Genomic DNA, 23,411 nt, shown 5'->3' on the forward strand with positions numbered 1-23,411 from the left:
CATAGTTTATAAACCCAGCCTTAAAATCACAGGGGTTTATTTTATTTAGTAGAATATGTTGTGTTACTCAGTCAAAAAGTACACTTGTTCATGTGTTAAAGATTACAGTAGAACCCCTGTCATACACTTTTCAACGGAGGGCACAAAAATGGTGTATGATGCGGGAAAGTGTATGAAAAGGGAATGGCAATAATAAAAAAAAATTTCAATCTAGCATACCAGCCCAATGTCAGATTAAACTTAAATACATAATGTGTAAATAATTGCATCATATTAATGAAAGATATGAATTCATCATTATATATACATATAATAAAACTACCAGAAATGTAAAATACAGTCCATAATCAAGTAAAGCAGTCCTTTCTTGGAGAGGGGAAAAGTCACCAAGCCTAAATTAGAAATAAAAAAATTAGGCTATTGTAAAAAGAAAAACAGAAATTTTTGCCGGTTTGTTTCATTTTACAAACAACTTTATGCAACAGAACAATTTTCAATAAAATTTTAACTTGAGAAACGTAAAATATAAAACAATCCGATCGTAAGAAAACAATAACAAACAAGTATATTCAGTTCAAAGATTAATGAATGCACAAAATATGAGATCCGTGCCTTGGTAAATCGCGTGCACCATTTTCATAATCATTCGCGCCACTAGTCTCGCTTGGTGCTGGCCATAGATGCTAATAGCGAAGTGCACAGTCTTCCCGATACTATCCATATCTATGGTGCGATAAAGTTATTTTCTTACGTTTGCAAAGATAAACAATGAATGTTTTTCGAAATAAAAGCATTAAAACGTAGTTTATCAGGAGGAATATAACAAAAAAATTTGTGAATTTTAGGACTTTTCCGCTTCGTAAAAATGTATGAAACGGGAAATTAAAGATTTTATAAGTGTATGTTCCGGGAAAGTAAACCATTGTAAATATAGAACTTTCGGCGGGACCAAAATTAATCGGCGTATGACACGGGAAAATGTATGAAACGGGAACGTATCATCGAGGTTCTACTGTATATACTTAGAGTTGCTGAATGTAATGTTGATAACTAATAATTACTACATTATATATTCAATTTTTTTAGGGTTGGGTCGGTTTTGTAATATTTTCGGTTCCGGTTCCATTTCGGTTCTTGGAATTTGGTTCGGTTCTTCTCCGGTTCCGGTTCCTGTCTCATTAGTTGTGAGGATAATCAGTCTTTAAGAAAAGAAAAAAAAATTACTGTCTCATCTGTAGTATTTTATACAATGTTCACATATAGGAAACTTCTCATCTGCATCAAGAACAAAATGTTCCCACACAGACGACATTACTGCAGCGAAACAAACTCCTCATGCACAAAGCTGAAAATATTACTTCCTTTATTAATTTACGTGCCAATAACACAAATTATTTATCGCCTAAACCACGACAGTAGCCAAAACAAAATGTCGAAGTTCTGGCTACCTCCCGGTATTATTGGTCACAATGGTGTTGAAAAATTACGGTAAAATAAGTATCATGTTAAAGTAACATCTAAAATGGTGTTAAACTGTTAATTGTTTACTTCAATTTTCACATACAGTAAAACCTTTTTGTTGCGACCCCATTTATTGCGACCACCTCTCTATTACAACACCATTTCGAGGAACCGTGAAAAAAATGCCGAAAATCCGAAGAAAATTGGACAGAAAATAAGTTTCTTGTGGTGAGTAGCGTGTTACTGCGTTTCTCTTGCCGAGTGCTTCCTGTCGACCGCTGTCAGCGCCTAACAACCCCCATTCCACGTCCCTTTGCCGGCAGGGTGCAGATAAAGGTTTTTGTGGCAACGTGTTTACGTTTAGCTTTTTGCGAGTGTCTAGTGTGGTACGCAGTTAAGGCAAAGCTATCTGCTGGATTTCTCTTGATTTTGATTACTATCGGTTGACAATACACAGCGACCGACTGGATGCACGCCCGCCTCGACTTGTTTTAACTGCCGCAGCGATGTTTATTTTGACAGCTCAAGCAATTATCTTTTCCCGTGGGTTGATAGAAAAAGGTCGCTTCACCCAGCATAAAAAAAAATGCTACGCCACTGGCTGCCGTCTGTCTACCCCGCATTTATCTTTCTGCTAACATTCCACGTCTCGCCTCTCGCCTCTCGCGCGAGCAATAACTAGGGCCACGATTGTATGGTGAATCGCGAAATTGCGAAATTTTCCGCGAATTTATATGGAAAATGCGAAAGAAGTGATTTTTAAGAAAAAACGCTAAATAACACCGAAATTACACAATACAAGTCTCTTATATTTTAATGTGAAAAGCTTGATAGTCAAGACTTGCCCGGGTCCTGGTTGATAAGCTGGAAAAATTTCCTGCCTTGCATTTCTACATGCTTCCTCTAATCAGCTTTAGGGCGCCGTCTGGTCAGCGTGTGTGTTAGTGAAGCGGGATGATAAGAGCGACGCTCAATGGTAGTTCTAGCGCGGTAAAACCTCTAAGTGCAAGGCTCTGAACTGGCGCGCAGTCATCTCGTTCCCGTCAGATAACTGTGAAATTTGAGTGGTGACAGTAACATTATATGGCGGAAAAATAAAGATAAAGGTGTAATGCATTTCCCTATGATACTTTCAAGAAATTTGTAACTGGTTTTTTACACCTAAAACTTCGAAAACATGCATTTTAGTCATTTTATCTCAATAGAACCAGTTGGGCATTAACAAATTCTTAAATGCTTTTACAGACGCGTAGGTTTTTCGTGGCTGTGCGTGGCACACGACTGTAGTTGCCATGCGTCACGCGCCGAGAATGTTGTCCGGCAGGAAGGGCGAGTATAGTTCATTTGCTGCAAAAATGAATACTTTTGCGGCCCTGCTAAATTATTCCATTAAATAAATTTTGAAGTTTCAGTGATTTTCCAGCAGAAATAATGTTGTGTAACTAACAAACAAATTGTATCAAAACAATCAACGGTTAATGGCTGTCGCGGGGGCCCTTAAATATTTTTCATTTTACCAGAAATGGACTATACAAACCTTGCTTTCGTTGCACGCAGTTTGGAGAAGGGGAGGAAGGATGTTGACAGTTTCACATGCCAAAGGAAGTTGAGGAAGGAGGGGGAGAGAGACACGATGGTTTGTATGCCTGGGAGGGATGAACCTTGAAGTCTGGACAAGGGAAGGAGAAGTAAGCCGTATGACGTCATGCATCCGCCGCCTGTGCTGCCGCCAGCCTGTCTAGACGATATTCCCGCGCTCCCACTTACGTTGCACAAGCTACTGCTGCCGTATTTTTAAAGGAAATGTGCCATTATTTTTTTGTTATTCTTACATGAACATTATTGGAAGTATTAAAGCCGACACAAAAATGTGCTGTGTGTTAAAATTAACAGATTTTAATGATCTTTCATTTCGTTTTTTTTTTAAATTTATTTCTTCTGAGTTTCACATTTTGGTCAAAATTTAAAATTTTTTGACGGTTCCCGAGAATGTATTCGTAAAATCACGAGTTCGTGACATCGGGGTTCTAGTGTATTTAACTACGGCAAGCAGAAAACGTACATGTAAACAAACCAGTAAAAATAAAATGTCTATTGACATATTTTCTTTAGAGGTGGCCTGTAGGGCGACGGACTTGTCATGAAGGTTGAAGTGGTTTTAAAGCAAAGCCGTCTAGCATTGTGAGTGACAGCATCCTGCCATTGTACAGCTGGTTTCTTAGCGAGTAGCGGTTTGGGAAAGGGGGGGGGGGAGGTTAAAATCAACTGAAAATTTCTATAAACATCTATTATGACCCCCACTCTATTGCGACCCTATTCCTGGGAACCATGAGGGGTCGTTTCAGAGAGGTTTGACTGTACATTTAAAACCATATGGTTTAATTCTGGAATGGTAAAATAACGTTTACCGTTTATAAGTTAAAACGTATGATAAGTTGTGTAATCCATGGCAAGTTAGTCACTATGTTCACAAAAACATAACAATTATATGACTATCGTGGAGTAGAAGCCGTATGGATTAATATTAAAATTGCTTTTAATAAGTACTTAACATTGGGTAATATTTATCTTCCTCCAACTACATCACCTAATCTATTCACATTGTATTTTGAAGCTCTTGAACAAAAACTCGTTAATTCTCATGATAATGTGATTATCTTAGGTGACTTAAATGTACCTGGGATAGATTGGAAAGGTAATCACTATTTCAATATTGCTCGTGCACATGTCAGATCCAAGGCTCAGTGCCTACTTGATTTCATATCTAATTTGGATTTAATTCAGCACAAACTAATACAATCTTCCAATAATCTTCTAGATCTTTGTCTTTCTAATCTATCCCATTGTGTGGTTGAAAAAGCTGTTGAATCTCTGGTCAAAGAGGATATCTATCATCCTACCCTACTTATTAAACTACTTATTGAGGCGACCTCACACAATTTTACTCCAGATTCTATTTTCAGAAACTACAAAGCTGGTGATTACTTAAGCCTATATAACTCTCTAAAAACCCACAATTGGGATGAATATTATAATACCACTGATGTAGATGCTCTTGTAGATCAACTTACATCTTGTATCTGTGATAAAATCAATACTCACATTCCATTATCCACACGTAAGGCCTCTAAACATCCTTATTGGTTCTCTGGTGATTTAATTCATGCCTTAAAATCTAAAAAACACTTTCATAAACTCTATAAAAGAAACAATAATGCTCAGTATTACCTTCTTTTCTCTAAATATAGAGCACTAGTTAAAAATCTTATTAAGCGTGATAAAACTACCGTATTTACTCGTGTATAGCGCACCCTCGTGTATAGCGCGCACCACGATTTTTGCAACTAATTCCAAAGAAAGAAAAAATTGAAATTTTTTTTCCCCCCATAAATAAATTTTACTAACATTTTGTGGTACCTGATTATTTAAATTGATGTGTGGTGATGCGTCAGGAAAATACATAAACTCTGCTGTCTAAACGGAAGATAATGAAGCGCTATATCGTCACAACTGGTACGTGGAAGGAAGGAAGGGAGGGAGGCGTGCCGCGCTACGTTGCTAAGCTGGCGCGGAGAACTTGATGACTCACCGGTGAGGAATGGAGGAAGCAAAGAAGTTGCCGGGGGGTGGGGGGGGGGGGGAACTGGTGACAACATTCTCTCTTTCTCTCTCTCTCTTTTTACTAGCTTCTGAGCTGGCTTTCTGTAAAGGGGGGAGGTCTAAAAATAAACAAGAGACCATGATGTGCGAGCTTGCACGCGCGCGTGTGCGTGTGTGTGTGTGTGTGAAACAGAGGCCTTGTTGCTTGTGCGTATGTGTGGGGGCTGGCCAGAAACGTCACCCGTCACCGGCAGTTAACGACTTCCACTCCTCCCCGCCTCCCCCCCCCCCCCCCCAAAAATTTTTTTTCCCGTGTATAGCGCGCATCCTTATTTTTTTCCTTTACTTGAGGGGAAAAAAGGGCGCGCTATACACGAGTATATACGGTAATTGGAATCGTAGTATCAATAATAAGGTTAAGAATAACCCTAAAAAATTCTGGAGATATGTCAATGTTATGAAAAATGGTTATAGTGAATCTCATTCTCTTAATGTCAATGGTGATATCTGTAATGATCCAGGTATTCTTTCTAATGTCTTTGCTAAGTACTTTGCTAGTGTATATGTACCATCCACCAACCACCCTCGTATCATTGATCCCGATATTATTCACGATTCAATTCCTGTATCACTCTTATCAGAAAGCCAGGTCTTATGGGGAATTAAATCATTAAAACCAACTATGTCTACTGGTCCTGACGGTATACCAAATTTCATTATTAAAGGCTGCTCTTTTATTCTAATGCCTCTATTGTTGCATCTATTTAATACAAGTCTAAAATCACAAGTATTTCCCACTAAATGGAAAATAGCTAAGGTTATTCCCATACATAAAAAGGGTAGTAAACTCAGTGTATTTAATTATAGGCCTATATCATTATTAAATGGCTTTACTAAAATCTTTGAAAAAATAATATTTAAACATATTAACTTCCCAATAAACAACAGATTAGCTCCTAATCAGCATGGCTTTAGAAATAGTATGACAACTTCTACTAATCTTCTCTCATTTATTAATCCTATATACAATAAAGTTACAACAAGGGGGCAGGTTGATGCATGTTATTTTGATCTGGCTAAAGCCTTTGATACTGTCAATCACTCCATTTTACTAGCTAAACTTTCTAACTTCGGTCTCTGTAATAATTATATAACCTGGTTTACTAGTTACCTTAAAGATAGATGTTTCTTTGTTTCACTTAATAAAAAAACTTCGACTTTATATCATGCTACTTCTGGTGTGCCTCAAGGGGGTACTTTATCTCCCTTATTATTCAATATTTATATCAATGATATTTTTAAAGTTCTTCATCATACTACTGGTTTTCTGTTTGCTGACGATCTTAAAATATCCAGAGAAATTTCCTCCTTAAATGACTGTCTGCTTCTTCAATCTGATATTACTGAAATTAATAATTGGTGTAAAATGAATTTAGTTTCACTTAACAAAGATAAAACAAAAATTATTTCTTTCACAAGGAAAATTCATCCAGTTAAATATGATTATTTTCTTGACAACTCAAAAATTTCCAAATCTCTTAGTATAAAAGATCTTGGTGTTATTCTTGACTCTAAACTATTCTTTCATCAACATGTTAATTCTTTAGTATCCTTTTCCCGTAGAACCTTATATTTAATAAATTATATAACTTACTATGCATCTAATATTGAATCCATTCTTACTCTTTATTTGTCCTTAGTCAGAAGTAAACTCGAATATTGCTCAGTTATCTGGAACAGTATTAACACCACCGATAGTGACAAAATTGAATCCATACAAAATAAATTTTTCAAAATAATTAGTTCTAGACACCATCAATTACCCAAATTAGAATCTCTTTCAAATCGTCGCATCCATCTGGATGCCCTGTTTGTGTTTAAGTACTATAGTTCAAAAATTAATTGCTTATACTTACTTGATAACTCTGGTATTCGAGTCCCGCAGTTCAAAAGCCGCCTTCGATCTCTATTATGTTACTTACACAATAATAATGATTTAATTTACAGACTTATCTCAAATTTCAATAAATATGAAAATTTTATTAAAAACTTTAAATTTTAATTTTTATGATTACCCTAATATTTTGAGTAATTTTATAATCCTGTTTATTCTTCCCATTCTAGATCATTTAGTTAAGATTATCTCAGTTGCTGTTTTGTTTTGTTTTGTTTTGTTTGTTATTGTGTCGTCTTTTAAAATCCTGTGTATGTTGTATTTATTCGCTTGTATGTGTCGTCTTTTATTATCCTGTTTATGTTGTATTTATTCGTTTGTATGTGTCGTGTCTTTATTACTTGTTCTGTGCACACCTCCAAAGCTTCGGCTGTTGGTGTGCATGTCACAAATTTAATAAATAAATAAATAAATAAATAAATAAATATGACCAAGACGGAAATTTCGGAAAATTTTCCAATTATCAGTATTGTGCTACATTTACATACAGAATAAAGCTATCCCGGCACTAAATATAATATAGAACATAGTTCGCTGTGATGCATCAATTTTCTTAAGCGCATTGAGTCACACCTGAGATATGTACGTACGGTAACGTCTGTTTTAGATATGCGGAATGTTTTATTTACCTATTTATTATTTATACGATTATACGTTGTCATCCTGCCGATGTTGATGCGTGGTTGGGTGGTGTCTGAGGGCGCCAACTAACCTTTAACAGGGGTGGTTGCTGTGGGCTAGTTCACAGCACGAGACTCCGTCTCTCGGTGGTCGTGACATCGCCACGTGGCAGGCAGGAGTGGTTGGACCACACACACGACTAACTTGTCACGTTCTCGGTACGCACACGAACACCGATCGCCGAACTCCGCGAGTCGCACACGACTGCTCGCGCCGAGGGGTGAAGGCCAACTGGCGCGTACAGGCAGGTCCGGTTAGGGCTCGAGTCGATCTCCCCTCTCCATGACAATCGACCTACACCCGTTCGAGACACTACCACCGACCACACACGCCGACCGGTGAGGCACCAAGGTGGCATAACGACCTGTGCGAGCCACGGGAGCACCTGGGACGACGTCAAATGCCCCCCCCCCCCCCCCCTCACCGAGGCCGTTATGCCCCTCGAAGCCTCCATCACATGCATTGCCTCGGGGCATTTCCTCCGTAGGTACACTGTAAGTTCTCTGGAGTGCACTGTGTCGAAGAGGTGTTGGTAGATGTAGTGGAGTTGGGCTGGGCGATATGCGGTAGCAACCTCATCACTGAGCAGTGGTGTGCATCCGGGAAAAGGTTCTGTCTAGGGTTGGTGCAGCCCCCAGCACGGGCCCCTAGTGGTGGTTGGTACCCCTCATTTATCCCGAACCTGACAGGGGGGACATGAGGCCGGGTCGATCGCCGCACCACCTGAGTTTGTGACGTGGCGTCTGGCTCAGCTTGGTTGGGTACAGGCGGTGCTTTCCCTGTGTCGTCGGCCTCATCGAGAGGGACGATGGTCACTCCTCCGTCCTGGCTGGGTTGCCCGTCGCCTCACTGGTCTGCCCCTGTGGACTCAGGCTTGTCAACCCGCACCGAAAATGTCGATCTCTCCAGACTCACATTCGCTGGCCATTTAGGGGGGGGGGGACATGCCCTGGGTAACGGTAGATGCCGTTAACCCCAGATAGTCCCAGTAACCCAAGCGCCTCATCATATGCTCCAGCTCGGGCATCGTGGCCCTGCTTGCCTGGGGCTCGGGCATCGTGGCCCTGCTTGCCTGGGGCTCGGGCGACGAGCAAGTATGGTGCACATTCGCCGTCTGCATGGCCTGTGACAGGAGGGGTTGACCTGTGGCTGGTGTCATTGGGCTTGGTGATACTATGGTTGCATGATCTGTGTCCGATGTCGCTGCGAGAGGTGATGGGGGGAATTGATGTTTGTCTGATGTCCTTCTTGTCCTCTGTGGACCTTTGTGCAGGTGTCACGGACCAACCTTAGGGTGAACTAACCGGAGATCATCTCGGTGAACCTTGGCGGCTCTTCCACTCCGTGTTGTGACCGCATAGGTGGTAGGCCCGAGTCGCTTCACTACCTCACGGGGTTCGGACCATTTAGGGGCCAGGCTTGCGCAAAACTTCTTGCCTCTGGAGGAAAGGTGGTGACATCGGACGTACACCTGTTGCCCCGGCTCCAATGGCAGGGGTGGGTGAGTGGTCTGAGGGGTATGAGTGGCTCCAAACTGTGCCTGATTCCGGCGTGCATCCTCCCGTCTATCGGCGAAAGGCATTTGAAGCACTCGTTCAGCAGCGCCCGCTACCCGGAGTTCCCCTGGGAGGGCGAGATCCCGTCCCTGAAGCAACTCCGCAGGGGAGTAGCCGGTTACCACGTTTCGGCGGCGACGGAGGCAGTACAATATCTTGGGGAGGAGCACATCCCACTGGGTGTGGTCGTCCCCCAGACGTAGCCGCAACTGGACTTTGATGTCCTGGTTGCGGCGTTCTGTCGGGTTTGCTCTTGGGTGGTACGTGGGTGTCGTGTGGTGCTCCACCTCCCAGCGCTTACAATCGGCCTTCCAGCGCCGGCCTTTGAATTGTGTGCCATTATCTGTGAGCAGCACTCGGGGAAACCCATATCGTGGGAATACTTCGGCATCGAGGAGAGTGGCGATGGTCTCAGCTCGTACATTGGTGACGGCGAACGCTTCTGCCCAGCGTGTGAAAGTATCCGTGATTACAACCAAGAATCGCTTCCCGCGGGATGTGCGGGGGTATGGGCCCATTACGTCGAGAGCCACGGTGTGAAATGGGTCATGGGGCCTCCTGGGGCACTGTTGCTCTACCCCGTCAGGCCGACGGGCCTTGCGCTGTTGGCATGGTTGGCAGTCTCGCAAATAATCGTGGATGTCACCTGCAACGCCCAGCCAGTGGAACCACTGCCGCAGTGCCCGCTGGGTCTGGTCGGCCCCCGGGTGTCCCGCTAGGTCGTGATCATGATAAAAATGCAAGGCAGCCTTCCGTCCTGCCGGCGGCACGTGCGTGCGCCACGAGCTCATGTCTCCGGGCACACGGCTCTGGAGTACCCCGTCAAGACTACGTAGGTGGGGAAGCTCGTGTTCTCTGCATTTAGCGAGGTCTGCTTGACTGACCAAGTCCTGGCTCTGTGCGAGACAGACTATCTCCATGAGGTTGCCTAGGGTAGCTGGCGCAGGGTCGCGGGGCCTCTCGGCCGTAGTGGCGTATAGCGCTGCTGGCGGGGGCTCACTTGTAGACCCCGTCTGGGGGTTGCAGGGGGGAAGTAAGTCGTCCCATCCCTGATCATCCTTGAACACAGTGTTGGCATCCGGGTGACGGGAGAGCTCGTCCGCCAGCTGGTTCTCCCGCCCAGGGACGTGCTCCACGCGAAAAGCGAAGTTCTGGAGCATCAGTGCCCATCGCGTGAACTTGGATTTGCCTCCCTGGGCGGAGTTCAGCCACTGCAGGCACTGGCTGTCAGTGCGGAGCGTGAAGCGTCTCCCCTCGAGGTAGTGTCGGTATCGCCTGAGTGCCCACACCACCGCGAGACACTCCTGCTCGTTGACATGGTACCGCCGCTCTGCAGGGCCAAACTTGGCACTGGCGTACTCGATCACCCGCCTCTCTTCTCCAGCTTTTTGTTGGTAGATTACTGCCCCCATACCCTCCTGGCTCGCGTCTGTCTGGACGAATAGGGGAATATCGGGCACTAGCCGTGACAGGGTGTGACACTCCCTGAACTGCTGCTTGACACAGGCGAGGGCCTGCTCTGCCGCGTCCGTCCATCGAAACCTGCTCTTGGGTGACGGGAGGTCCGTCATTGGTGCGGTGATGGTGGCGAAGTTTGGAATGAATGACCTGAGCCAGTTTAAAAGTCCCATTAGCTTCTGCAATTGTTTTCTGGTACGGGGAGGCTCTTTCCCCTCTATCAGGGCCAGCTGATCTGGCAGGGGTCAACACCCGTCCGCGCTCACGATATGCCCCAAGAACTCCAGTTCCTTCGCGCCGACATGGCACTTCCGCGGCGCACACGTCAGTCCGTGCGTGGCTAGCCGTTCGAGGACCAATGCGAGGTGATGTGCATGATCCTCCCACGATCGTGACCATATGATCACGTCTTCGAGGTAGGCCGCTGCAAACTTGCCAATGTAGCCGTCCAAGACGCGGACCATCATGGTCTGGAAGGTCGCAGGGGCATCCATCAGCCCGAACGGCATGGCACAAAACTGAAACCTGCGCCCATCGGGTGCAGTGAAGGCTGTCTTGGGGTGGTCCTCAGGCCGAACTGGCACCTGCCAGTAGCTGGACTTCAGGTCTAGTGACGTAAACACCTGGGCATCGCCCATGCTGGTGAGCGCTTCTGTAAGATTTATGAGTGGGGGTGGTGCCGGGATGGTTAGGTCATTAATTGGCTTAAAATTGATGCAGAAACGCAGGGAGCCGTCTTTCTTACTGGCCATGACTATGCGACAGTTGTATGGTGACGTGCTGGGCTCTATTACCCCATCCCCCAGCATTTCTGTGATTTGTTCCTGGATGGCAGTGAGCTCGCGGGGACCGAAACCCCCTGGCTTGGCGAATGGAGGAACATGGGGTACCATGGGTATACAATGTTCTGTAATATTCGTGCGGCCCAGCCGATCAGCTGACGTATAAACCTGCGGTTGCTGTCTGAGGGCTTTGTCTAGAAGGGCACAATAGTCTGGTGGTTCGCCGTGGCGTAGGTCTATCAGCTGGGTAGGATCCGTCCAGGTAGGTGGGCGGTGATGTGACAACCCATACACGGTCCAGCGCCCCTGGGTCCCGACATGCATCCTACCTGCCCCGACTTCTATGTTAGCATCCTCCTGGACTAGCCAGGGTAACCCTAGGATGAGCTCATCCCTGAGGTCCTGCACTACGAGTGCGCACGTACTGGTCACATAGTCCCTTATGCCGACACTCACCTCCACACGCCCAGTCGTGACCGTGCTAGATCCCTTTGTTGCGAGCTGAATGGTGTCTGCCTCAGGTGTCACTTCAGCATCAGGGACAAGGTGGGCCGCAACATAGGTGTGAGTCGCCGCGGTGTCCACCAACGCCTCCACCGGCCTCCCATCCAGCAAGACAGGGATGCGGATGAGGTTTCCAGCCTTCGGTCCCATCCGCCCCAGGCGCGGTGGTGCTTGGCTGGGGTCCCCAGCTGTGGGTCGGGTCACCGGCGACGCCTGGTGAATGGTGTTGCTCGCTGGCGACGTGGGGCTGTCCGTCATCGGGTGCTGTGGGCCGCCTCCACTGGCGAGTGGTAGGTGAGACGGTGCGTCTCTCGCCCCCCCAGCTGTGGGTCGGGTCACCGGCGACGCCTGGTGAATGGTGTCGCTCGCTGGCGACGTGGGGCTGTCCGTTGTCGGGTGCTGTGGGCCGCTCCACTGGCGAGTGGTAGGTGAGGCGGTGTGTCGGCGGAGGCAGGGCGTGAGGTCCGGGGACGGCGGCCAACTGCGTCGTCGCCCCCTTGTTGCAGTTTCCCGACGGCGCGGTTCCTCCCCTTGACGCCATCCACCGCGCCTCTCTGGTCGGGCACTCTCTATGCCAGTGGTGTTCGGGCGTCGGGCAGTATTGGCAGCGTGGCGGATGATCGTCACGTTCACTGGAAGGGCCGCCACGTTGGCTGCCTGCCCGTGCTTGTCGCGGCGCCTGGCCGCCCTGATTCGGACGCGATGCCCCTCCCCCCTCCTGTAGCAAGTTGGACAGAGTTTGAGCTTCCCTTGGTGGGAGGGGTTGCACATATCGCACCACGGCCAGGGTGTCCTCCAGGCTGTGGGACTTGGGGCGTCGTGACGCTCCGGGCGTCTCGTGCTGCCTTGAGGTCCTGTTCTACTTCCCTTGCGAGGGCGAGGAAAGCGTCTAGTCCCTTCTCCACTGCAGTACGCACGAAAGGCCGTACCTCGGGCGTCAAGAGCTCGACAATGTTCGGTAGCACATCCTGTATCCTACCGCGGGGTGTTAGACGTCGGTAGAGCCGCAGCTTCCCACAAATGCTTCTACTCCTTCCCCGCTAGACTGGGCTCGGCAGAACAACTCGTTCATGCAACAGGCCCGTGCGCGCGAGTCATCAAAGCGTGCCTCCAGGCGTCATGCAAAATCAGTCCACGCGGTGTCGTAATCGCCTGTCTGAGACCACCAGGTTCGGGCGTCGCCGCGCAACTGGCTGCTGGCGCGTTCTGTCCACTCCTCTGGTGCGATGTGATGGCGTGCTAATTTTTCCTTGCATACCCGCAAGAACATGGCTGGGTCCTCGTGGGCGTGACCCGCGAACTCCGGCAGTGCGATCGGCCCACTCGCGGCGCGCGGCGCGGGAGTCAGCTGTGCGTGGTACGCTTGCATCATTGTGCTCTCGCAGGTGACGCAGAGGAACAACCCATCACGAAAATGCACGAACTCGCGTACTTCAGCGCACGCGCGGTGTTTTGTGACCCCGCACTGTAGGCATCGGGCCGTCTCGCCTGGCTGCGCGCGACAGCGCGCTGCTGCGCAAAGCGTGTTTGTTGTATCCCTTGCGGCACTTCCCGGCTGCTCCTCTTTGACGCGGACACGGCCGCACGCGCACTGACACTGAGCACTCTCGTTATTTACGAGTGACTCCGGAAAGGGTCTAAAACAGCCCTCACACAATCCCTCCATGTCGATGGCTATGTCCGGATCTCTCTGCTTCTCGTGGAACGTGGCTGGCCGCCCCGGGAGACGGGATGTGTCCGTGAACGCGGTCCGCGGTCGAGTGTGCCGATTCGGCTGCCTTCGGTTCCACTCGGTTAGGCTCGGGTGCCGAACGGCCGAAGTTGGCTTCTTCGGTGCACGTGCGCGCTCGGCGGCCCGGAGAGGTGAAAGTGGTGGCCGGTGCTCCTTTCTAGCGTGCACGTTGCTGGGGTGGGGGTGAGGTGACCTCGTTTGCCCTTGGGTCCCGTTAACGGCGCTGGTCAGACGCGCCCTTTGTCCTGCGCGCGCGTTTTCCTCCCCTTTGTCCTGGCTCGCCTTTCGACTGCTTTGCCGTAGTTTTGACGGGTTTTCTTTGCCTAAATTGTTTGCAATTTGGTGAGCCACCTAGATGGGCGCCATTTGTCGTCCTGCCGATGTTGATGCGTGGTTGGGTGGTGTCTGAGGGCGCCAACTAACCTTTAACAGGGGTGGTTGCTGTGGGCTAGTTCACAGAACAAGACTCCGTCTCTTGGTGGTCGTGACGTCGTCACGTGGCAGGCAGGAGTGGTTGGACCACACACACGACTAACTTGTCACGTTCTCGGTACCCACACGAACACTGATCGCCGAACTCCGCGAGTCGCACACATCTGCTCGCGCCGAGGGGTGAAGGCCAACTGGCGCGTACAGGCAGGTCCCGTTAGGGCTCGAGTCGATCTCCGCTCTCCATGACAATCGACCTACACCCGTTCGAGACACTACCACCGACCACACACGCCGACCGGTGAGGCACCGAGGTGGCATAACGACCTGTGCGAGCCACGGGAGCACCTGGGACGACGTCAACGTAATGGAAAACACCATTAAATAAATCATGGTAACACGTCTTAACAATAATTATGCCGAACGGTTGTGCTTTAAATTTGAAGTGTAGTGGAAATACTGAAAATGAACCTTAACCTCGTAACTTTAAAGAACCTTTCTTTTCAGTACCCGAAAACGGTTCCGGTCCGGGTTGCCTAGAACCGGGGAACCAAGGAACCCACCCGACCCATCCCTAAATTACTTTTAAAAGCTTCAATATGTAAATATTAATTTAGACTTGCCTATACTTTGACAGAGAAAAATTTCTTACTATTCAAAATAATTTTAATAAATCTGTATGAAGTTCTGAGAAACTTCTCAATTCCATTATAATTTGGACTCCTACATCCCAATTGACGATGGAATAATGGGTACCCACTCCCAGGCTTGCCCTAGTCCACCACTAGTGTCAATACTCAATCTCAATCTCGGGCGCTGCCCATGTCAGAGCGAGTGCAGCAGAGCATGCATGTGTTGCATACCTTCAGGAGCATTCGTGGCAGGACTGGATGCTGGCCTCATCTACAACTCCTTCCCCAAGATGGCGGAGCACTGGGTGCCTGAAGACATCCTGGCCTTCTCGCCTGCCCTGCGCAACTTCACAGAGAACCCAACTACCGTGCAATTTGACCACCGCGTGCTGGTGAGTGCGAGCGTGTCTCATGTCTCGTCCCTTGCTGGACTCGTGGTTGTGAGGTTTAGGAGTGACGGTGATGGTCAGAACCCTGACTGCTGCGGTGAAGCAGGCTGCCGTTCCACACAAGCATTGTCCTGGGAGACTTGGGAGAGAGTAGTTACTTGTATCACCCTGCTGCAGTCCACTAATTCTTCTCACAAAAACATCGGATGCAAAAATTATGTGGTTAACATAATTTTTTTTCCCCATGTGAAATGTTATCTTGTATAGTGTATGAAGTATGAGACATGCAAAGGTAAATATACTCACTTAAAATGAGTACAGTACCTAGTTTTCACTTGCTACAAGGCATTTGCACATTGGTGGAAAGTGAAGAAACTGGCAGCCACCGTGCTTGCCCGGAAATGTCCTGCAGCTCATGCCCAGGTGAGAGAGCTGGTATACTCGTCTACAGTAGTCTTGTGTCGTGTTGCAGGGCACAACCTCGCTGGCTCTGGTGACGACCATGTGGGCGTGGTCGCGGCGTCTGAACCTGCCCCCACGCGCGCACCTGGCAGCTACTGCTGCCGCTGTCATGATGTGGACCCAGGTGAGAGTTCCCTTCGCCTTTTCCTGTTCTCGTGCATTTGGGTTGAGTTGCTTTACCTGGGGCTTCACTATCAAACATTCCGTAACTTAACACATCAACTAGAACTAGAGATTGGGTAGGTCAGTTCTCCAGTGACACTGATCATTCACTCTTGAGACTATGAAAACTGGAAGACTACCCGAGTTATGAGAACCCTTATTTTATGACCATAAATGTACAGCCATTCGCTTGTGTCTCATCCTCATTTGCTAGCCGATCACCCGTTTTGTTGATTCTACGAGTGTTAAGATTTCTCTGATGAAACTGTGTAATGCATAGTGTTATCTTAATACAACATTTACTGCAGACGTGATGCAAATGTAAATACCGTATTTACTGGCAGAAGGGTCGCACCCTTATTTTTGGGCAAAAAAAAAGTAACACTTTTTACCGTAAGTGTCACCCTTGAATATTAGTTGCACCAGATACCTAACTGTCTCCAGTAAAATACAAGTGAAGTCTTTATGGTCCGTATCTCATCTTAATGAGTAAGAAACAGCACTGTTGTCCTTCGCCTTTCCCCTCTTCGTCTTTTATGGCCCTTCCTCCACCCTCCCCCTTTATCCTAGCACTTAACAAAAAATACAAAGGAAAAGAATGCTTTTTTTATACCCATGTTTCCCTTCTCATCTTCCTCAAGAGAGAAAAGACTGCAGGCTATTTCCTTGTCAATTTGTTTGTCAGTTTCTTCAATAAAAACAAGCACACCCTTTACAGCAGTTTTGTCATGAATGAAATGTTGCAGTAGAAAACAAAATCTCGAAACAATGTTTGGACAATGTTTGCATCACAAAAACTTGTTGAGATAGGCGTGATACGTACTTGTATACAGTGCCAGTTCCAACGATGAGAATGGGAGGGAGAACCATAAACTCTGTAACTCTTATGCATGCACTCCCTTCCCCTTCCCCTTCCTCTCTCTCTCTCTCTCTCTCTCTCTCTCTCTCTCTCTCTCTCTCTCTCTCTCTCTCTCTCTCTCTCTCTCTCTCTCTCTCTCTCTCTCTCTCTCTCTCTGTTGGTTTATTTTTAGATAACCCCTCTTGCTGTGCCATGTCACTTGCCTGCCGGTAGCCGCACAATAGGTGGCAGACGTAGCCTAATGGTGCAGTTCCTGATGCTTTACACTCACTGCTGAGATATTTTAATTAAACCATTTACATTTACTTGTAACAATTTTATTAAAAACCAACACATGCTAGTTATTTAAGCACATAGTCAACCAAACAATACAGTGTTAATTTGTTTTACCGAAAATGGAAATTTTCGCATATTGGTAACAGTAAGAGACCTGCGAGTACTCAAATTTCGAGTTCGAGTCGAGTTTTTAATTAGTGCTCGGACTCGGCATGGCCGTTCACGACTCACGAGTCGAGTTAGAGTTTAATGATGTCTTTTCAGACTTTTTTGGTTAGGCCTAAGTATAAAAATATTTAAAATTACGTGTTAACTAACCTTGTTTGCGCATGTAAATAAAAGAAACCAATTGTATCTTTCAGTTCAACATATCATTTTAAATTCCCGCTCAAAACACCAATGGAAACAATGTAAAAATATTTCACTTTAACATTAAAAACATATCCTACCTTTCAATACAACGACTATTCTTTTCCAGTTATCAGGAAAATTTTACGTAATAGTTACTGTGTTTGCGCAGGGGTTCATTAATATAAATGTACTTTATGATTAATTTTTATCACTTTCAAGAATCGTTAACAAGTATAAAACGTAAACAAACACAGTATAATGCGCCATTCGTCCTCCTCCATGGATCACACGCTTTAGTGCACGAGACGATCTAAACAATCAATTGCTCTCTCGCCCCTCTTCAAGACAAATGTTTTTAGCTGCGCCATCTTTTGGTTATTTATAGAGCACATTTTAAAAGTTTCAATTACCGCATATACAAACGTTAAATAAAAAATTATATTTTAACTTATATACAAAATCGAAAATCTAATAATGTTAATTTATGCAGGTTAATTTTTGAACTGTTTGGTGTCACGACATGGCCGACACGCTTTGTTTTGCCATGAAGATAGGAATGTTGTCTGGCATAGCCATGCTCGCGACGCGCGCTACTAGTGCGGAGCTATGGTTATCTATGGATGAGAGGTTTGTTTATGTTTGACGTGGCACGATTGAACAGTATTTTAATCAGGATGGATGGCCAAAAAGATAATTTGAAACGCAAGCAGTTTAATTTGAAGGAAAAAGTGGAAATTTTAAAAGAAGTTGACAAAGGCAGGAAAAATGCAGATGTGGCACGGTCGTTTGGTTTGGTGCCCACTGCACTGTCAACAATAATAAAAGATCGCGAAAAAATTAATAAACTGTAGGAACAGTCATCTTTATCTGCTGGTCGCAAGAGACTTCGCCTAGAAGATGACGAGGGAATTCTATCCCAATAAATGTACATATCTGCAAAATAGTTTAACCCATTTGTCATATTGTGTTCGAGATATAATTTTGTATGTGTAGGCCTAGAATTTAGGCTACTGTATTAAGTTCCGTAATTTTTTTTTAAATTCTTGTTGTTTTACAAATATTTGCTTCCAAGCTAAAGTAACATTTGATCCCCTTATACCTTATTTTTAATAATTCAAAAATACTACGTTTTAAAGGTACCGTATATACTCGTGTATAGCGCACACTTTTTTCCCCTCAAGTAAAGGAAAAAAATAAGGATGCGCGCTATACACGGGGGAAAAAAAAATTGAGGGGGTGAGGCGGGGAGGAGTGGAAGTCGTTAACTGCCGGGTGACGGGTGACGTTTCTGACAAGCCCCCACACAAGCAACAAGGCCTCTCTTTCACACACACACACACACACACACACACACACATACATACACACGCACACAACCTGGTCTCTCGCACACACACACACGCACGCACACACACGCACACACACACACACACACGTACGTACGTGCGCGCGCAAGCTCGCAGGTCTCTTGTTTATTTTTAGACCTCCCCCTCTACAGAAAGCCAGTGCAGCTAGTAAAATAAAAAAGAGAGAATGTTGTCGCCATTCTCCCTCCCACTTCCTTCGCTTCCTCGTCCCAGCTGCTACCGGTGAATCATCTAATCCTCCGCGCGTCTCTGTTACTGCCTGCCTCCCTCCCTCCGCCCAAGTACCAGTTGTGACGATACAGCGCTTCATTATCTTCCGTCTACACAGCAGATTTTAAGTATTTTCCTGACGCATCACCACACATCAATTTAAATTATCATTTGTTTCATACGTAATTACTTAACAGGTACCACAAAATGTTAGTAAAATTTATTTACGGAATTTTTTTTTCTTTGGAATTTGTTGCAAAAATCGTGGTGCGCACTATACACGAGGGCACGCTATACACGAGTAAATACGGTAACTTTCAAAGTACTTTCATTACTAAGTATAAAAGTTAAGGCTTTATTGATGTACTTTATAACGAGATTCTTCTTATCCACACGTCGAGAAAACCTTGCTCCAGAGCACATTGAACAATTGTGTTTCTCCATGAAAGACTTTTACAAAAATGTTGATTATGATCATTCCTATAGTAAAATGTTGCTGTCTTTTTTTTATTTTTTAAATATTGAGTTATGTTCAGGCTTAGGCATGTATATTAAAATATACATATACAGTAATACAGTATAACTATTCTAAAAAAAAGTTGATATTTATTGTATGGCTACAAAAATTTCCTGGAACAGTGGAAATCTTTAATATACCCTGCAGCTAGGTGACTGGTAAGAATGTTGACATATACTTTTGCACTTATGCTATGGTTTTGAAAAACATTTTGCTCGGTGTTGGTGATTAAACATGCCTTTATACTTTTTTTTGGTTAACAAGTAAATTTAAATAATACTCTGCATTTTCAAAACAAACGAAATTATTAAAGACCATGAAAATATTTGCAGCAATGAGAATCCTCATACCCGAGATTTGTATAAGGCCTTGATATTTGCTGGTCTTTAAACATGACAGTTATATATAAATAATGGATATTTATTTATTATTTATGGAATTTACTACTCGACTCGAATTTAACTCGAACTCGAAACATTTCTTGAATACTTGCTCGAACTCGACTCGACCTAAAAAGCCTATACTCGCATGACTCTAGTAACAGTACAGTTTATTAAAGAAAAATCAGTTAAAATCTGAGACCCATACGCGGGTAAATATGGTAAAGGAAGGGAGAAATGATAACTTAACTGACAAACTACAGTTAAGTGTCAGGATGGCCACCCGACAGAAATTTCGGGGAAACCTTGAATAGGTCTGGAATTTTTTTGGTGCTGGGATTACCTTGAGAAACTCTTGAATTTTTAAAAGCCTTCAGGAATTATTTGTTAGCCTAGGAAGCTGAAAAGAGCTTAGTTGAAAAACTGCTCATCATGCCTACGAAAACTGCGTCACTTAATGCCATTTATTTGAGCCTGTTTAACACTTAGTTGAAAAACTACACTCCGTATCTACAAAAAGCATCACTCATACCATTTTTGAGCATTGTTTAATGTAAACATCTACAGCGGATGTGAGAAATACGACACATGTTAGTATAATAAATTAATAATATGGGTTGCTGGCAATAAGGGTAGGAGTCACAACTGAGTTAATTTTATTTCTTCTCTCTTTTTTTTACTTTAAGTTCTGAAAATTTTAACCGATATGGTGATAATTAATAAACAGAAGCCACGATCAGAAGCTATTACTTTAATTTGTCACAAGAATGACTGGAGGCTCTATTGCAGGATAAAATTTTAAAATAATGTTGAACATGGAGGGAACTAGACTAGCTTATGGTGCCATAATTCTTTTTTTTTCTTTAAGTGTCTTAATAATTAAATTTTTTAAGGGCTAAAATAAGAAAATATGTTTGTTTATTAAGATTTTATTGTTACAATTAGTTTTATAAATGTGGGTCACCTATTTTATGCCGATTTGTAGTTCTAAAAAATGTACTGTAACCTATTTGAGAATTTTGGGTTAAAAAAATTAATGTACTGTGTGGTTGAGTATGTGCATAAATAACTAACCTATGCTGGTTTTTAATAAATATAACTTCATGAGTAAGTATAAATTGTAGGGATAAACTAGAGACTTTTCATCGGTGACCAGAAGTTTGTGTCAACAGTTTGAGTTTGAACCAGAGACTTTTTGCCAGCACGAGGTGTCAGTGTATTGACTGAGATCAGTGAACTCAGATTCAGCAGTTAGAAGATTGTGTGTTGATATACACATCAATTGAGTCTGTCTCTGCAGTTGACTACACCATCAATATAGTGAAAAACTTTGGTTCCCATGGACAAAAGATTGTACAAGTATTAATATTGTAAAATCCTGGTTCGTACCATATTTTAGTTTTTGAGATAAAGTGTTTTATGTATTTATTTTTAGTATCCAAAATTATCCATTTGCTTGACACCTTCAGTTTCATGATAATGAATACTTAATTTACTTTCAGCTTACATTTTTGATTTAACCGTTTTCTTGTACCAACTTGCTAATAATTCCTAGTGGTTCCTGAAGGTGGAGTCTCTCATCTTTGATTTTTGACTAGTCTGATATAGGTAGTTGTTTTGATTTGTAATATTTATTTAATTTGTCATTTGTATTATTAAAGGTTTTGTTTATTTGATTGAAAAAACACACACACACACATATGTGTGTGTGTGTGTGTGTATATATATATTTATTTATTTATAACCTAATGCAACTGTGTGTCACCCATACATGTGTATTGAGGAATACTTGTATCTTGGAAAAGTTTTGCATATCGTGTCGTCACATAATATTGCATATTTGAAACCATATCTATATAACAAGATTGAATGTTAAATTTTTCAAGTTTTAATTTTATTTCAATATTAGTTGTATTTAAAAAATTCTAGATAGTTTGTGTAATATTAGTACTAGAGTGAAAATTAGACTGGTATCCGTGAAAATATTTTTTTTATATAGTCTTCCGAAACAAACCTCCTTTTTGTATAAGTTTGTTTGAGCCAGTAACTATATTAATATAAATTTGCTTACTCTATTTTCACTTAAAGCAAAGATAGGTAAAATAAATAGTGGTGCACCGATATGACTTTACCGATTACCGATTCGATTACCGATTATGAGAGCAATAATCGGCAGATACCGATTCAGTTACCGATTATAATGAACAAATTTTTTTAAGTGTAATAATGCACACAAAAATTTTTATTCCCATGTGAATTTAATAACAAGATTAGGTAAAATTGAGAATACAGTTATAATAACAGTATAAAAATATATAGAATACACTATTAAGTCTTTGCAAAGTGTAAATTAAATTAACTTCTATTTAAATATTTGTTATTGTAAACAACTTGAACTACAGTCTAATAATTGTAATTTACAATGGGTAAGTTTTTGTTGCGGAAAACTAGGATTATTATCGACTATCACATAAGGTTGCATCAAGAAATTACCGTTTAACAATGTAAACATGCTGCTTTATTTTGTTCACTTGAGTTTATAGAAAAATGTTTCCACACTTCACTTTTTTTCTCCCTACTTGCCATCTCACTATAATTATATAAAAATGACTAAAAACCAATTCTAGCACATGTTATTTTATTTATGTTGACTGAATATATAAAATTATAAATACTTTTTCACTTTTCACGTCACATACAAATAACACAACAACGGATAATGTTACCAAAGACGCCTATAACGAGTTGGTAAAATGACCTAGCTGGTAAAATGCAGTGATAAACTCTAGAAGGTATCGGGACCACGATTTTGAACCGCTACTACGACTCGAAAAGATCGATTGTCATAGAATCCACTGCAACTGTTTGTGGTATTTTGATTGTGTGCCATCTATTTTACGTCTCTGGCTATAGGTAATGAACAAGGCCACTAAACAAACAAAAGACGAAACGTAAATAAACGTGCAGGAAAAATGTATTTTTTATTGTTCGAGGCAATGAGATTTATTAAACTTAACGAAATATCTGCAATTATGATATGACGGAGTTACATGAATTTTGTAATATATATAAATATTACGGTATTTCGTCCTAAAATGTGTAACAAAATATTACACGGTAAAAACCTACTTAATTACGCCGGGACGTAAATAATCGGCAAAGTAATCGTTAAGATAATCGCCGATTACGATTAATCGGTATGTACCCATAATCGCCGATTACGATTCATCGGTATCCGCATCGGTGCACCACTAAAAATAAATAAGAAAGTACTTAACTCTGTCGTGCGCAGGTGGGCCTGGGCATCACCACACTGCTGACGTACGTGCCTGTGCCGCTGGCTGCCAGCCACCAGTCTGGCTCGCTGCTGGTTCTCTCATTCATGGTGTGGCTGACCCACGAGCTTCGCAGACTGCCCAAGTAGCACGTCCCAGACTGTCTGTCATGCACAGGTGGGCCTCGGCATTGCCATGCTGCTCAAGTTGTGTGGATTTGTAAAGACAAGATAGTAAAAAAAAAAAAAAAAACATCATTAATATCAAATGAGAAGAGTTCAGTATTAATTTATTAAAGAAAAAATCTTTCTATGTTAAGAATTTAGTAAGTTTTGCAACTTAAGCACACATTAACTTTATTTTACATAGAATCT

General features: G+C 43.6%; 1 protein-coding gene across 2 annotated transcripts in view; it reads left to right on the forward strand.

Moving 5' to 3' along the window:
* Window positions 1-23,411, forward strand: part of LOC134539192 (cytochrome c oxidase assembly protein COX15 homolog) — a 57,411-nt gene that overhangs the window by 32,578 nt on the left and 1,422 nt on the right. For both annotated transcript variants that reach the window (XM_063380973.1, XM_063380963.1), the window contains exons 8-10: window positions 15,027-15,181; window positions 15,651-15,764; window positions 23,055-23,214. In XM_063380973.1, coding sequence (XP_063237043.1) covers window positions 15,027-15,181; window positions 15,651-15,764; window positions 23,055-23,186 — 401 coding nt within the window. In that variant the 3' untranslated portion in view covers window positions 23,187-23,214. The remainder of the gene's footprint in view (window positions 1-15,026; window positions 15,182-15,650; window positions 15,765-23,054; window positions 23,215-23,411) is intronic.

Source organism: Bacillus rossius, chromosome 1 (genome assembly GCF_032445375.1).
Source record: "Bacillus rossius redtenbacheri isolate Brsri chromosome 1, Brsri_v3, whole genome shotgun sequence".
Classification (NCBI taxonomy): Eukaryota; Metazoa; Arthropoda; class Insecta; order Phasmatodea; family Bacillidae; genus Bacillus; species Bacillus rossius.